At 38.5% G+C, this 17,694-nt stretch overlaps 1 protein-coding gene across 3 annotated transcripts in view; it reads right to left on the bottom strand.

The window, feature by feature from the left end:
* Positions 1-11,208, bottom strand: part of RAP1GDS1 (Rap1 GTPase-GDP dissociation stimulator 1) — a 157,440-nt gene extending 146,232 nt beyond the window's left edge. For 2 of the 3 annotated variants that reach the window (XM_025873472.2, XM_025873474.2), the window contains exon 1: positions 11,024-11,207. In XM_025873472.2, the coding sequence (XP_025729257.1) occupies positions 11,024-11,027 (4 nt within the window). In that variant the 5' untranslated portion in view covers positions 11,028-11,207. Of the gene's footprint in view, positions 1-11,023 lie in introns of all 3 variants that reach the window. The other variant, XM_025873473.2, reaches the window with a different exon arrangement.
* Positions 11,209-17,694: the final 6,486 nt, after the last annotated feature.

The following is a 17,694-nucleotide window of genomic DNA, read 5'->3' as shown; positions in this document are numbered from 1 at the left end:
TATTCTAGAAGGAAGAATAACACGAACAAAGTTAAACTGACTGGTGTTGTCACTGATGAATATTTCAGGGTCAGCGATTATCAAAGGAAGATGTATTTCAGAGAGAGTGAGAAATGTAAGAAAGGTAGATTTCTACAGACTTGGAAAGCTAAGAAGAGTTTAAATTCAATCTGAGAGGCAGCTGAAGCAGTATTAGATTATTGAGGAGAATGATATAATCGATGCAGTATCTTTCTAAAAGGATTAACCTGGTTATAGGATGTAGAAAAAACTGAAGAGCAAAGAGTCTAGTATTAGGGAGGCCAACAGTATAGGAATGAGATGAGGGCCTAGACTGTTTTTGTATAGACCAAGGGCAAAACAGTTTTACACTTGTAAATGTTAGAAAAGGAAGTTTTTCCCATTAACCTATTTACTTGAATGAATCCTTGATGTTAGTTTGTTCGCGTGTGTGTGTGTGTGTGTGTGTGTGTGTGTGTGTGTGTGTGTAGGTATGTGTGTTTGTGGATGTGTATAGATGCGCTTACTTTTTTTCATTAACAAATCGGAGCTGGTCTAGTATAATGAACAGAACACTAGTATAAAACTAGGAAACCAAGATTCTAGATCTGACACTACCCCTAACTCAATCTGTGAACTTGGGCATGTCTCTTAACCTCACTGCCCTGAGGTTCTGACCAGTGTTCTCTACCCTGAACAGAAAGAGACAGAGCCACCAATGTCCTTGTTTGAGGCCCTGGATCTTACAATTCCAAAAACCATGAACAATCTTAAGTTCAGTCAACCTTTGAACAACACAGATTTGAACCACACAGGTCCACCTATACATGGATTTTTTTCAGTACAGTACAGCACTGTAAATGTATTTTCTCTTCCTTATGATTTTCTTGATAACATTTATTTTCTCTAAATTATCTTAGGAATATATAATATATATAACATACAAAATATGTTAATTGACTGTTCTCAGTAAGGCTTCCAGTCAACAGTAGGTTATTAGTAGTTAAGTTTTCAGGAGAATCAAACATTATATGTGGATTTTTTACTCTGTGGAAGGTACATGCCACTAACTTCCATGTTGTTCAAGGGCCAACCATATCTAGATAAAAATCTAATTTCTGGTGTCTTTAAAAGTGTCAAAATCTGGCTTCCCTGGGCCCACATTCCTACATGGCAAAAATGGTTATAGTTGAGTAAGGAACTCCTCTTTTAGGTTAGGCACACACCCTCCAGTTTGCCAAAGTCCCGCCATTTCCTGTTGTATCTCCACATTGAGACCCAGTGTTAGTTGCTATTCACCATGCTTCCATTGCTGTTCTTATTACAGTAGAGAAATATTTTTCTCACTTTTGTGTTTTACCAAAAGTGAGAAAATGAAAGACATTTTTCAAGAAAAATGGGAGAAAGCATACATCTCTATGGAAATAAAATATTCCTTTCTATTTAATATGTTGGGGGGGAATGCACCTGTGTCATAAGATTACCATTGAACCCTCCTTAATCATATAGTTTCTTCATTTGAGTTTGGGAACCCTGCTATATGTGTTGGGAAGCTATTAAAAAAAAATTTTAAGGAGCAAAATGATCAGATTCACCTTTTAAATAGAGTACTCTAGCAGCATGTAAAAACTGGTTAAGAGGGGAAATGCTGGGGGAAAGAACATCTGTTACAGAAGAGTGAAATGGCCTCAAGAAGGGGTGATAAAACACTGAACCGGCATGTTTACAGTGGGGAGAAGAGGAGAAGGCTGATTCAAAGAGGAAGAATTGTTAGAATTTAGGGAATCCAATGGATATTAGCAGTAGAATGACTAGATTTCAGGAATGTTTGACTGGATGGGTGGTGATACCATTCATCGAGCTAGGGAATTCACAGGCTTTTTAAAGGTAGTATAGCATTACTTTATAGTAGAAATAGGCAAACTACAGCCCATCTCCTGTTTTTGTATAGCCCAAGGGTAAAACGGTTTTACATTTGTAAATGGTTGAATAAAATCAAATGAGAAATATATTTCATGATGTACAAATTACACGAAATTCAAACTTTAGTGTCCATTAACAAAGTTTTACTGGAACGCAACTCACTCCTTTATTTATTGTTTATACCTGTATTCACATTATGACGGCAGAGTTTACACTGCTGTTTGTGAATATCACATTACTACAAATTACAGTGGCACAGTTATGGCTGTCCATTGTTTCAAGTGCCAAGTGTACTGTCATATCACAACACTTCGTTGTGATCATTAAGTCAAAACAGGAACCATATACTTCAACTGTCATGCTTTTAAGGCATTATAAGTGGCGTGTGGATTATTTTGTTATTGAATTAGATAGCAAGCAAATGTATCATCCAATGACACAACAGCTATGCTAGACTAAGCATTCATCATATTCACAATTCATAGGAAAGTAATCGTCAGAAAAATTAGAAAATATAAAACACAGTAGCTCATCACAGCCAAATTTCTTTACAAAAATAAAAAATAAAAATGAAGCTACAAAGTAAGTTTCTGAGTGGCTCATTTACTAACCAAGCAAGGAAAGTTGTTTACTCATGGTGAGCTGAACTGTGTTTTGACTACAACAATCAAAGAAATATTTCGGGGGGTGGGGGTTGTTTGAGAATAGCCTTTCTATGATGATAGCTACTTGAAGAGGTAAGGACACTGGAAGCAGTATCAATATTCAACTAAAAAACAAGGCAAATGGTTTTGAAAGATTTTCCTTGTTTTTTGATGAGTTGACAAACATTAGTGATACTGTTTAATGTTATTTTTGGAAAACTGATGCCAAGCAACTAAAGAATTAGCCTCTATGAAGAGTCTGCATAGAACAACAATAGGCAAGATTATTTTCAAAGTTGAGAACATAAATTAATTCAGTACAACCTGAAGTGGAATCTGCTAAGATGTGTTACAACTGATGGTGATAAAAAATGTGATGAATAGAAAAAGGCTTAGCTGAACAAACTTACAAAGTTTGTGAAATGTAAGGTATTTAAAGCCTATGGTTCTTCATTATATTATTCATCAGCAGGCATTTTATGAAGAAAATATTTTAAACTATCATGTATTATTGAACCAGTAGTATCAACTTTATTTACTCTCACAGACGTATGCATCATCAGTTCTGTGTACTTTGATAAGAAGTAGAAGCTGAATATTCTGACTTGCCTCATCACACAACAGTTTAATGGCTTAGCAATCAATGGTAGAGTTTTATTGTTGATTTTTTAGCTCCAGGTGAGATGAAATTTCTGGGGAAAAAAAAAAGAAATGCCTTTAACCACTATTATCAAACAATGAATGCCTCTGGAAATTAGATTTGCTGCATATTTGATGTTTCCTAGAATCTGACCTGAAAATCAAGGCAAAAGAGCTTATATGAGACACTTAAACTATGTTAAGTCATTTTGACAACATTGTTGGAAACACAAGTAATCATCAATCTGTTATATACACATCTTGTGTGGTCAAATGTTAAAATAAGATCTCCATGAATATACAAATTTGCAACAGATATATTTTGCAAGCTCAACCTAAGGTTACAGCAGTGTTTTTCAGACCTCATTTCAAATGCAAAAGAAACTTCTATACATCAAAATCCACTTAACTAAACAACTGAGGAGCTTTTACCTTTCTTTGGAAGTGGTTAATCTGCAATGTAGTAGCCTGCTAAATAGCAAATATCAAGAGAAGAAGAATCTAAAAGAATTTTATAAATTCCTTCCATAGAAATGAATATGCTCATTAATAAAATCATATGCTCACGACGGATAGCAGTATTTAGGAGTATCTATCCATGTGAAAACATGTTTCAAAGACAAAATCCATTAAATCACATTACAGATCTGCATTAACAAATGAACATCTGGATCAATTCTGATGATAGGGTAATTCTGAATCCCAATTAAGTGAAATGCTATCTGAAAAACAGAATTACAATATTTTCATTAGTAGATCTGTATTGCAATAACTTATGTTCACTTAGTGTTGTATTTTGAATTTAGTCAAAAAAATATTCGTGGATATTTGTTTTCTCTCATCATATAGTTCTCTCTTATCTATGTAATATATTTGATTTTGCCTCTTGGCCTGCAAAGCCTAAAATGCTTACCATCTGGCCCTTTATGTAAAAAGTCTGCAGACCTATGCTCTATGGCGATGCTATTGAAAGTGCAACATCATCTGCCAATGTCTTGACAATGCAAATTCTCAGCCCACCCACCACCTACAGAATCAAATTTCTGAGGGTGGGCCCAGTAATTTTTTTTTTTTAAACAAATGCTACGTGATTCTTAAGCAAGCTAGAGTCTGAGAATCACTGCTCTAAAACAGGATTTTAGAGACTTAGTTCTCTCCCCCTGGATAAATTATTCAATTCTTTGAATCAGTAAAATGGGGACAGTGTCACCTACTTCATAGAATTGTTGAAAAGATTAAAATTAATTTTAAAAATATGAAAAAATGTAAAGCTTAACATAACTGACATCAATAATTCTTATTAAATGATAATAAATAGTAATTATTAATTCATTGGTGTAGTAAAACCCCCTTGTACCAGCCCAAGAGACATGATTATTAAATGTTTAGGAATTTTATGAGGCAATTATTAAAACAGTCATTACTAAATATTAAATTTTATAAACCTAAATAAGTTATGTTAAAACTAAGGTATTAATACTCAAAACTCATTACTACTTAATTATTTTACTACATTTTACTATTATCTGTGCTCACAGGTTATTTATCTATATAGTGGATCTACTATATAATGGTATGCTGCAGCTCATCTCTTCCCAACTATACATTCACAGGATATCAACCACCACCACAAATCAGGGCTTTTTTGGAGAAGGGTTTTTGGTTAAACATCAACCATCACACCTCTAGTTAATTATTAAAAATTGCACAATGAATTTGGTTTTGAACTGAATGAACTTGAATTAACTATTCATGTACAAATATTTAATAATCTCCTAGATAAAAAGATAGCCCATACATATACTATATATGTGCCTACATATATAGTCCATACATTATATAAAGTGCCTACATATAGCCCATACATTATACAGTGCCTATATATTATATATAACATATGCAGTAACCCATATTATTAAATATATATGCCTACATATACTATAAACATAGTATATATATGCCTATACATACTATATACATAGTATATGCAAGCATATATATTTAGTGATAATATATACACACATATATAATATGTAGAGACTAATAGCATATAGATACTTATTGAAGTCATAAATATGGATAAAATTTAGCAAAAAAAGCCATTAGAGCAGAGGACAGATACAGAGCTCATATGGAAAAAATTCACTTTGTGTACAAAAAGTTACAAGGACTTTGGAGTTTGTAAGCTACAGCTCAATTTAACCACTTCCATTTATCACTATCCTAATTCTCACTTTTAACTCTTAGAATGGTTCTAGCAACAAAAGTTTTATAAATAAACATACTGAGATAATGACATTACTCTGCAATTTGAATCCAGCATTCTTAGACAGTATGAGTAATGGTATTTCAGGCCATCTAGTTAGACAAAGCTAATAAGTTGTTTCAAACCCTGAAGTGCTACCTCAAGTAGACATTACCCTTTGAACACTAAAGAAAAATGAATTATATAAGGATTATAGCATACTTAAGACAATAATATTGAGTATATTTCAAAGTTCAGCTTCAAGGAATCATAGAATTTTATAACCAAAATAGACTTCATACCCTACTGATATCTTTATTTATTATTGCTCTTCTCTCCACAAGAACTATTTGCCAAGTTAAATGCCTAGGAATGTATAAATTAAGTGTTATCTGAACATCTGATAATCTAAAATTAACATGAAGTTCTCAAAGGAGTGGATCTTCCCTCTCCACTCCTCCTGATGTTTGAATATTAAAAATCTAGGTAATTCTTATGGCCACTGCTGGTGCCACCAATAACACCAGAATTGCCAAGTTCGAATTCAGGTGACCTGGAATCTCTGAAGAGGAAAACCACACTATTTTCCCCCAAAGGCATCTAGAAGCTCCAACATTCCATTGTGAAAGTTAAAACTCTACAGTTCTCAAAAATGAATTAGGGTTATTATAACTTTCCATATAGTAGTACTAGAGACTTCAGAATATGACTCTTGCAAAGATAGTGAATTTAACCCTTTTCCCATATGAAAAAAAACAGGTATATGGGACATAGATATAATGCCAACATAAGGAAAAATTGTTGAACTAGTCAATCTGTCATCTATGATCTTTTAAAATAATAAATTTTAGTGATTATCACTTTACAAAAAAAAAACTATCACTGTAATTTACAAAAAAACAAGTAAAAGTATTATTTTTACATTTATCTGTGAAACCATTCCTGGACTTAAAAATACAAGAGGAAGAAAAAAAAAGATTTCTCTATAAAGCTAATATATATTTATAGAGAAAAAACTCCAGGAATTAAGGGTATAATAAGAGGCATAAATATAACTAGAGAAATCCCAAATTCACAAAGACTAATAGTAAATAAAAAGTGATAAAACCATTCATCAGTAAAGAGTATATTTTATGTAAAATACCATGTAAAATTATAAAACCATTTCTAAGCTCACTCTGTATGACAGATAGTGCAAACATAAAAAGTATACTATACTAAGACATAATGACATAAAAAATAGAATGTCAAAGAAATGTGAAGCACTATGGTGAGACTACAAATTATTGTCAGGGAAAAAAATAGCATGTGTCATTCCATGTAAAGTGCCACGTTTTAAAAATGTTTAAAGAAACCTATGCTTATTTACAGATCTTTAAATAGGTCAAGGGATACAGCATGAATACACAGTGAATTCTTAGTTCCACTTACTCATTCCTCAGTTAGCCTCTACAACTGGCCTCCATATCTACTATACCTTTTAAAGCTGCTTTTTAGAAAATATCCTGGGTAATATCCTAATCAAACCACATCAACGCAGATCCTTTTCTCAGTCCTTACCACTCTGTTCTGAAGCAATGGACATTACTGACCATCCAGTCTTTAATGCAACTAGCCACATGCCAATTCTAGTCTTTCACTCCTACCTAACTTCTCTTTCAGTGTCAAATCATTCCATTCCTCTTCCCTAACAATGGGTCACTCCTCAAGATTCTTACCTTGGACAAATTTTCTTCTGACTCCAACCTAACTTGAAATATCATCCTAGGATATTTATGGATAACTTCCAGATCTCTATTCAAATCCTCTCTTAAAAGTTAAAATAACTGTTTGTTAAATATTTTTTACCTAGTTTCAGTCAGTCAACAAATGTTTACTGCATGGCTACTATGTGGCAGACACTAATGTTAAAAATGTATTCAGGGGCGCCTGGGTGGCTCAGTCGTTAAGCATGTGCCTTCAGCTCAGGTCATGATCCCAGGGTCCTGGGATCGAGCCCCGCATCAGGCTCCCTGCGCAGCAAGAAGCCTGCTTCTCCTTCTCCCACTTAGCCTGCTTGTGTTCCCTTTCTCGCTGTGTCTCTCTGTGTCAAATAAATAAAATCTTTTTTAAAAAAATGTATTCAAAACCTAATGAGAGTCCCTGTCATCAATGAGCAGAGAATCTAAATGGCAAACTAAACAGTCAAACTCATCAGGTCCAAAATTGACTATTCATGTTTCCTCTTCCAATGAATTAAATATATATTAATAGTTCTGGATTCTCTTTATTGCCCAGGCAATACTATGTGTCTCCTTTCTCAACTATATTCAATTGATTGGCAACTAAATCCTGTTCTTTATTTGCAACATTCTATTCCCATTGCCACAGCCTAGTTCAGGATGGTAAATATTTTCATCCAAACTTCAACAACCATCCTCTGAAGTGTTCTCTATTTTCTCATCTAACCCATCCTTCACTCAATTAATGGATTAATTTTCCTAAACCACAGATGTGATCCATCACTTAACTACATAAAAATGTTTCATAGTCCCTCAATAGATAAGTCAAAGTCCAAAAACTTCTTCAACTTGGCATTTAAGGTCCTCCATTATCCGGTCTTTACCCATATTTTTTCCTCTCTGTCACCCACTTTAACTTACCTTTTGCTCCAGCCAAACATGGCTTTTTAATCATATCCTGAAACTCCTTGAGTGTTCTCTATCTCTATATCATCATTTGTGCCATTTTTCTCCTGCCAACCCCCATCCTGATTAACAGTCTCCATTCATTTCTACCTTTCAGAAGCTTAACCAACCTTTGGTTCAAGTAACATCATTCTTCTAAAACCTTTTCTCCATGCCCTGAATTTATAATACATGTAAAAGTCTTTTATGTCACTTATAGTTTATTTCTATTATAGCTTTCTGTGTATGTATCATATCATTCCTATTAAGGTTATATGCAACTTGAAGTACGAATGTCTTACTCATCTCTGTCCTCCCACAATACATTGTACATGGTTGATATTCAATAAATATTAAGTATATTGAATTTATAATAAAATATATATTATAGCCATGGCCCGTAAGACTATATAGGAAGTTTTCTTCACTTTCTTACAGAGAAAAATCACTGCCACATGAATATTTTTTTAAATCACCTTATTTATTTCTTGGAAAGACTTTAAAAAGTGATTTTTTCTCCTACCCTCATCAGGGTACCCCTTATGTATATATTAATTGTTATAATTTCCTTGGCTCAGAATATGAAACTGCTTTCCAAGATTTCAATTTTACATTATTGCATGTACCTAGTGATCACACACTAAACCACCTTACCAAGGAAGACAGCAGTGCAGAAGGAAATGGTTTGCCTGGAGGCTATCCCAAAAACCATACCTCTGAGACAACCCAACTTCCTTTCTTTCTTTCTTTTTTTTTTTTATTTAGCAAGAAGAGTACTCATAGTATAATTATACTTTTCTGTTCCCAATTCCTCCAACCTCCATAATATCTACCAACCTGAATGTTCAGAGCCCATACTTTCAGGTTCATAAATTGAAATTAACAGATAGGTTTTTAAGTTCAACAGTGAATTCACAAAGATTTATTGAATATCTACTATGTGGAAAGCACTGCGGGGTACATAAAAATTAATAAGACATAATTTACATATTCTGGAACTCATGACTAAGTGCACAACACACACACATAAACCACTCCATTATAAGGCAGATTATGTAAGTGCTAAAAAGGCTCCAACAAGGTACAGAATGCTATGAGGAGACTTACTTAATTAAAGAGTATCTTAGAAGCTTCAAATGAGAGATGGGTTTCTACCTGACCACTGTTTGAAATCAAACAATAACATTCAAGATTTTGAAGATCAATTATTTTTAAATAAATTTAAGTATTTTTATTCATAAATATTACAACAGAGTTGAATTTTTTTCTACTGAAAAGATTCTGACTCAACCTGTAAGTTAAAATTTTATTTAAATGGATTTTTTAGCTCACCTTGAAACATGGATAAATGTATTTTACAGGCCAAACTTGTGCCCTATAATTAAGGAGAAAATTTTTGTATGTTCAAGGAAAATTCATGTGTCCAGTAATCTGAATTAATATTTAAAATTCTATTCCTAGAGAAAAGCTAGGTAAATATGGGTCAATTTTATATAAATTTGTTCAGCATACCAATAGTACATTAAAAGGGGGAAAAAAACTGAACTGAAAATAAAATTCAGGGCCATAGATTCATTTTTCATTCATACCACCTCCTCCTGCAACACCAGTCCCTTCCCAATATATGGCCAAAGGTCTGAAACAGAGCTTGGAGCATCTGCTTTTCCAGTAAGCTCCATCGACACCATTTCTAGATTCAGATTACTTCCTTGAGGATTCTGAGTTACCATGACTGAACTCTAGACGTGTTGAGCACTGTATTGACAGATGAAAGAACCACATTCATTTTAGGTTTAAAATAACTTGCACGGAAGGGGTGGGAAAAGTCCGAGTTGACAGATGCCAATGGAGCAAATTTTAAAAAGAGGAAATTATGATAGGAGTGGAAGCAAACTTGTTACATGTAGAAGTATGGTATTCCAAATTGCTACTATTAAAAAAAATCGTCTTCTAATTACAGAAGTCATCAGACGTTTTTGTAATTACTGAACTTAATACGTTATGAAAAAATTTTAAGATAAATCATATGTAGTTTTAGAAAATACATTTGCTTTTAAATATCTCACCCAAAACAATTTCTTGAGATTAACCATACATACAAAGGAACTAAAATCAGATTATGTAGATTTAGGCAGGGGAAGCTGGGAAAGAATAACTAACATGTAAGTTCGGTAACACGTTACAGGGTGCGTTTCCTCCTACAGTAGACAGGCGAAGGAACCAAAAAAATGGGTTGAGCACAGGAATATTGCACATTGTAGTCACCCAACACTAACTCAACAGCTAGCGGTTCTATCCATCCTTCCTCACGTTCCTCGTGGCCTCTGACAAGTCATCCTTCCAACCTATGAGGCTGTCCGTTCTCCCCCATCAAAAATAATTTCCATGCAGGTTGTACAATCGCCCTGACAAACTACTTGCTCGCACTTCCCCGCCTCGGGATGAACAGTCCCCAAGATGGGGAAAGGTCGCCCTGACACGGAAGTTACACGAAGTGGTCTCTCTCGCGGTCCGACCGAGACTCTACACCAGCAGACGCCGGGGAAAGGAAGAGGGTGGCCTCCGGAGAAACGGGAATGGGGCAGAGGATGCTAGCCCGCGAGGCAGCCTCCGCGGTGCCCGGGCACCGGCTCGGGCAGGAAGAATGGAGGAGGGGAGGCGCAGCAGCGAGGTGCCCGAGAGCCGGGCGGCGGTCCGACCCCGCGGCCCGACCCCACCCGGACCCTCCCAGACCCGGGACCGGCGTGCGTTCCGCGTGCGCCGCCTCTCCCCGGAGGAAGAGCCACTGTATTACACCCGTGGCTTTGAGAAATCCGGCAACTTTGCGCGAGAAATGCTTCCCACCCTGCAACACGCCGAGAAAGAGAAAAATGTCAGGCGATGACGGGGGAGGAAGGATGACTTACCCATGTTTCTCCCAGAGGGTGAGGAGCCTGCAGGGCGAGGCGAAGGTCTCCGGTGCGGGCGGCGCGGCGCTGTGTCCTCCCTCTACCTCTGTCTCTCCCGCAGCCAGGGAGGGACCCGCGGGGGGCGGCCGCCGGGGAGGAGCAGCTGCTGCTGCTGCTGCTGCAGGCGGCGCGGCCGCGGCGGGGACGAGCGGCGGGGGGCGGGGCGGGGCGGGGCGGGGCGGGCGGGCGCAGCCTGCGGCGGGCGCGGCTCCGAGCGGGCTGGCGGCGGAGACGCCGAGCGGGCCTGAGGAGCGCCTGCCCCGACTCGCGGCCCCGGAGGGGCCCCGCCCTCTTCACCGAGCATGCTCAGTGCCGCCACCCCCCCGCCTCCCGAGGCAAGTGAATCTGAGCGTGCGGGTGGGCGTGTTTGCGGACCAGCTGCAGCCGCTGCGGAGCAGCTTGATGGCGACCGCCTGAGGTGCGGTGGGTGGGCCCGGAGAAGGCAGAGCGCGGGGATATTGAGTCTCCGCGTGCTACCGTCTGGCTTGCCCCTGCTGGCTCTCCGACCCCGCCAACCCACACCCGGAAAACGGGCCCTTGTTCATTACGGGACAACCCAGATGCACAGGCGGGAATTTCCCGGAGGAGACGTTGGGCCGCCTCAGACCCAGGAAGGTGGTGGGGAAGCAGAGCCGACATCCTGAAACGAAGCTGGAATGGACGTATAGGCGATGAAGCCGGCGCCTCTGGGAGATAAATACCTGAGGACGCCCGTTTTCAAAGCAGCCTATGGGCCCGCTGGGCACAGAGCAGGAAGGTGGTCGCTGGGAGGGCTCTTAATCTTAGCGGAAGCAACAGTGGGACAGTTGGGGTTGTCCTGGCTGTGGCTGGTTTAAAAACAAAGGTCTGGGCAGTCGAGAAGAGTGACCGCCCCAGGATTTTCTCAGGGAGTGTGTTCTTCCAGAAGCGCGGCCTTCCAGTCCCCCGAAACCCCTGAAAAGCCATTTAACTAGGGTGCCCTCGGGCTCCACCCTACCGGGCTGTGCACAGCTCCGCCCCGCTCCCTTTGACGGTGGCGGGAACAAGGTTACCGAGGCAGGAAAATGAAAGTCGGGCTGAGTGAGCGGCGGCCCCGCCCAGCCAGCCGGCCAGAGTTTCCTCGGTCCGCCCGGCCGCGGCCGGTTCCCGGCACCTCCCCAGCTGCGGGGAAAACCTGAGCCGGGGCGCTCTCTGTGGAAGGCGCCCGCCCGACTGAGCATGCGCGCAAGGCGGGGGCTGGTTTTCGTTCCTCTGCCCTGCGGGAGGAGGCTGAAGGAAGCCTTGCTTTTCTCCGCACCCTGTCTTGCCCTGACCCCTCCTAGTTGTGAGGAGTCAGGTTGCTCGCCCCAGACAGCAACGACCGCACTCCTGCAAGGGAGAGGGCCGCAGTCAGCAGTACAACCTGTGGAAGAGAGATGCTGCATAGCTGAATCGAGGTTGCTCTTCCCTTTCAACTTTTTTTAAATTCAATGCTGAGAAAAGGCGCTTTCCCTCCCATAAGCCGTGACCCCGCTCTTAAGGTCAGATCAGTTACCATTTGTATGATACTACAAGCACACAGGTCGGAAGTGCCTTGTAATTAGTTAAGCAGAACAGATTTTATGTGAGTTTTCTAAAACAAAATGAAACACGGTAATTAAAAAGAGAGGTTTGGTAAGACAAGAAAATACAATGTAACTACAGACGTCCATGCTATTAGGCCTTTCTGATCCCTAAGACAATCAGGCACATCACTCTTAGGCCCTCTTTCCCTTTCTGTGATGGATGCTTTTGGTGTTTGCCTTAAAATAATCTTACATGCTAAATGGGTTTCCTAGGGTTGCTGTAACTAAGTATCACAAGCTGTGTGGCTCAGAACAATAGAAATTGATTGTCTCACAGTTCCAGAGGCCAGAAGTCTAAAATTAAAGTGTTGTCAGGACCATGCTCCCTCTGAAGGCACTAGGGAAGGATCTCTTCCAGGCCTCTCCTAGCTTCTGATAGGTCGTTGGCTTGTGGTGGCGTAACTCCACAATCTTCATGTGGCATGTCTGTTCAAATGTGGTGTCCTTTTTTATAAGGACGTCGGTCATTAGTAAATTAGGGGCCCAGCTACTCTAGTATGACCTCATCTTTATAACTACAATGACCCTATTTCCAAATAAGGTTAAATTCTGAGATACTGGGTGTTAGGTCTTAAACATACAAATTTGCTGGGGACACGCCTCAATCCATAAGACACCAATGCAAGTTACACACATACACACACACACCCCCACCATGTTCCACATTCATTTTGGAGCTCTCCAGATCACCATTGGGCCTTTGCATTGCTGGTCCTATTTTTTGTCTTTCTCTTTGCTTAACATTCATTAATCCCTTCCAGATTCTCAAATTCACTTGCTTCATTTTTCCTGCTTTCTTTTCTCATTACATCTTACAATAATTTCTAAGAGCATCTTCTATCTTTCATTTGGATGTAGGAATTCAAATTAGCAAAAGCTGCTGAAGCAGCTTTATGACCTCCCACCTGACACTAGTTTAAGTGCTTTATTTATTCTGCTTCAATCTACAAACCATTCCCTCAGCACTCCTACCAATTAAAACCACATGGCTGTCTAGGCATATTGCATACAGTGAGCCCCAAAGCACTGGTGTATGATGGTAGTGAGACCCAATACTCAATGCTACATGTGGAAGTGGGCCAGTGTAACATCTACCCTTTCACACGCTAGTTCTCCTCACCTCACCTTTTTCTCCTGTTTTAGAAATACGACCTTGTTTCATATCTTTACTTTCTTCCTTCTTTTCATTCACAGGTTACCTGCATGAGGACTTCCCTAGCCATTTTATCTAAAACTTCAACACTCCCACTTCATATCCTGAATTCCATATTAATTTTTTCCTTAGCACTTATCACTAAAATAATAGATATTTTGCTTATTGGTATTCACCCCCATTTTAATTTAAGCTCCCCAAAGGCAGGGATTTTTGTCTGCCTTGTTTGCCATTGTATCCCCAGTGCCTGTACAATGCTAGAACGTAGCAAGTGCTCAATAAAAATTTGTTTTATGAATGAAAGTCTTTTCATTCTTTCAAAGTTTTTATCCTGAAAGAGAGAATGATGTTAATATTTTTTTAATAAACTCTAGCACCTTACCAAGTAAAATTAGTTATTCAATAAATATTTTTAATGACGATAATGATGACAGCTGCTATTTGTGTTGTCTTCTGTATTAAACTATGAGTCTTCTGCTGGGTGGAGACCAGTCTTTGTAATAATTTATTCACTCAGTCTGTAGAGATTGACTGAGTGCCTACTATATTAGGCACCATAATAGGCACTAATGATAAAAAATAAACTATGGCCCCTGCCCTCAAAAAGCTTACATATTAGAAAAATTGCTTTGAGGATACCTCTATTCACTGATTACATAAATAGCTAGAAAATGTTCTCTGGATGTCAGAGTTTTCCAGAAATAAATCTACTAGTGTCCATGCTCCGGGTTAGGCAAGAGTCAGGATTTCATTAGACCTGCTGCAAAATAAAGGAGGACATTCTGGCACGATGCAGAGGCTTTCAAATTCTATCTAAAAGATATATTAAGTATCACAAATGTATTTGTATATCAAGTTTTTTTTTTCCAAAATTGGTTTATGATTAGACAGATAGCTGTTGGCAGTAGGGGGAGAAAGATCAAAGAAAATGTTTATAAGAAAGGCTCACAATCACTACACTTTGGCAAGGTTTGTAACATAACTTACCTCATTGATGCACATAATCTTAAAAGAGGTTAAAAAATGATTTAAGTTCTTTAAAGGAATTGTACTGGGAGGGGCAGAGCAAGAGGAAGTCAAAAGAAGAGAGAGAATGTTCTTTAAAAGAATACTAGGGAACTGATTGCTTCTTCTTTACTGCGACCTTCTGAATATCATTTAAGGGAACCTCACTGGAGTAGCTAACTGAACTTTGCAGGGATAAAAAATGAGTGGGCAGTGAACAGTCTTCTACCTAAACTCTTTATTTTCAAAATACCTCTGAAGCTTAGGCCAGTTTAGGTTTGAACAACAGAAATGTCTCAACCCCTGGCCCACTATAACCCTGTCCATCCCCACATATCTTTTATTTACTTAATATGTTAGCCATTTTCTAAATATGAAATTAAAAATTTGTTTTTTCATAGGCTGTCACCTAAAACTGACTAATATCTACATACTACAAACAACTATAGCCCTAGATTGTATACATTTTTTAGATGGGACAAAGCCCTACAAGAGCATCTGTTCTGAACTCAGCACTATGCTAAGTGCTATAAGAGATAACTATAGGTGCATATCGTGTGAAACAAAAATAGGGACCAGTCCATTTTTAAAGGCTCCTCCTGTTAGAAAATCTCCTAAGTGAGTGCTGACATATAAAAAATGATTAGTCAAAGACGGCTTCATAAGGAGAGGATATGGATGGATAGAATTTTTGTGGAGAGATGTTGGAAGAAAGGCATCTATTCCAAGAGAGAGAAACAGCTTGAGCTAAGGCATAGATATGTCATATTTGTAAGACCATAAAAAAGGGTACATATTGAGGCACAGTTAGAAATAAGATTAGAAATTTAGCATGAGGGACAGATCGTGAGGGGTTGAAAAAGCCAAGCAAAGGAATTTAAACTTGATAAGGTAAGAGGGAGTCATTGAAAGTTTCTGAGAAATGGAATAACATGATGAAAACAGTATACGGGCAGGAAAAGATGTAATAGGTTAAAGAAAGCAATATTTGTTGACAGCATGTGCCATGCTCCCTAGGATTTAGGTACTGAAGTCTGAATGAGACACAGTTTTGGCTTGAGGAATCTGCAAGCAATAGCTAGGGTGAGGTGCGGACAGATTTGAGGAAAGGGAAAAGGTTAAGTAGACAAGACAGATCAAATCTTACAAGGCCTTGATGGCTGAGAAGGGGTATTGGATATTATCCTGATGGTAGCAGGGATTTATTGAAGGGCTTGAAAGTTTAAAGTTTGAAAATATCATAGTTAAATTTATATTTTAATAGTTGCAAAGTGGCAAGTGGCTAAGAATGAGATCAAGACTGGAGGCTGGGAAACTGTTGTAATATTCTAGGTGTGAGCTGAACTAAAATAGAAGCAGTAGGGATAGAGTAATGGACAATTTTTTTTTTTAAGATTGTATTTATTTATTTGACAGAGAGAGAGGGATCACAAGTAGGCAGAGCAGCAGGCAGAGGGAGAGGGAGAAGCAGGCTCCCCACTGAGCAAAGAGCACAAAGCAGGGCTCGATCCCAGGACCCTGGGATCATGACCTGAAATGAAGGCAGATGTGTAACCGATTGAGCCACCCAGGTGCCCCAGTAATGGACAGTCTTGAGAAATATTAAGGAAGTGGTATTGGTTTGGTGACTAATTAGGTATTGTGTAGTTGCTTATTTTAAACAATGTAACAACACTATTAGTGAGGTATTATCATCTCAGCTCTACAGATAATGAAACATGTTCAGAGAGGTTAAATAATTTAACTTAGGATCTTAACTAGTAAATAAAGGAAGCAGAAGTAAAATCTAAACCTGGGGGCGCTTGGGTGGCTCAGTCATTAAGCATCTGCCTTCGGCTCAGGTCATGATCCAGGGTCCTGGAATAGAGCCCCGCATTGGGCTCCCTCCTCGGCAGGAGGTCTGCTTCTCCCTCTCCTTCTCCTGCTCCCCCTGCTTGTGTTCCCTTTCTTGCTGTGTCTCTCTCTGTCAAATAAATAAATAAAATAAAATAAATAATAATAAAAAATAAAATAAAATCTAAACCTCCCTGATTCTAATCCTCACTGCAGTAATGTGTACATAAATGTGTTGAGGGAAATTACCTTATATTTTGTGTGACTTCATCAAATTAAAAAATAATACTATGTTGTAAAATATCTTTATTTGAAGATTGTCTTTTTCTTCATCGTCTTTAAAATATTTTTTTATTCCTGCATCTCTGAAATTTACAAAAAGACAGAATCTCTGCATTACTATAATATTTTATTTGCGAATATTTAACACAGCTACTTTTGATTAGGATATAGGCTCATTTATTCTTGAAATGATAGCCTATTTTAATTTCAATTGGCTTTGCCATTCTATTGCATTTAAAGGGGGGTTAGAAACTTGCTATGCATCTAGGATTTGAAATCATAATATGCAAGGATTTGTTATAATTCTATGTTTTTAGACTATTGGATAAGTATCGGTAAATTTTGCTTCCTTTCCTTCCTCTAAACTTTGAGTTTAAGTCAGTCTGTAAGAGTTCATTAGCAAGATATCAGCTTAGAGAAGGATGAGGTCTCAGTACAGGCTCTTTACCCAGTCTACTCACCTCATTGTATGTTCCACATTTCACAATAATGAGAAAGTTGTGCCAAAGTAAAACAAATGGGTGGCTTCAGAATACCAAGAGAACTGATGGTTGAGTACAATGCCATAGAGGGAAAGAGAGTTCAAAACACAAAAATGTTGAGTCCCATTCTAACTTTAACGACCTCTGTGATAGTTAATTTTGTCTTTTGGGGCAGGTCACTTTGTCTCTCACTCTCAATTCTTTGTAAAAACAAATATTTGTCAAGGGGAGAAACAATGAACTGCCTTTCAAATTTAAGGAATATTTTTTTTCATGGTGCTTGGTTCTGAA

Source organism: Callorhinus ursinus, unplaced genomic scaffold (assembly GCF_003265705.2).
Source record: "Callorhinus ursinus isolate GAN/ISIS: 27379988/994484 unplaced genomic scaffold, GSC_fseal_2.0 scaffold4, whole genome shotgun sequence".
NCBI lineage: Eukaryota > Metazoa > Chordata > Mammalia > Carnivora > Otariidae > Callorhinus > Callorhinus ursinus.
The sequence above is the reverse complement of the archived record's forward strand: the minus strand, read 5'-3'. Positions and strand labels throughout refer to the sequence as shown.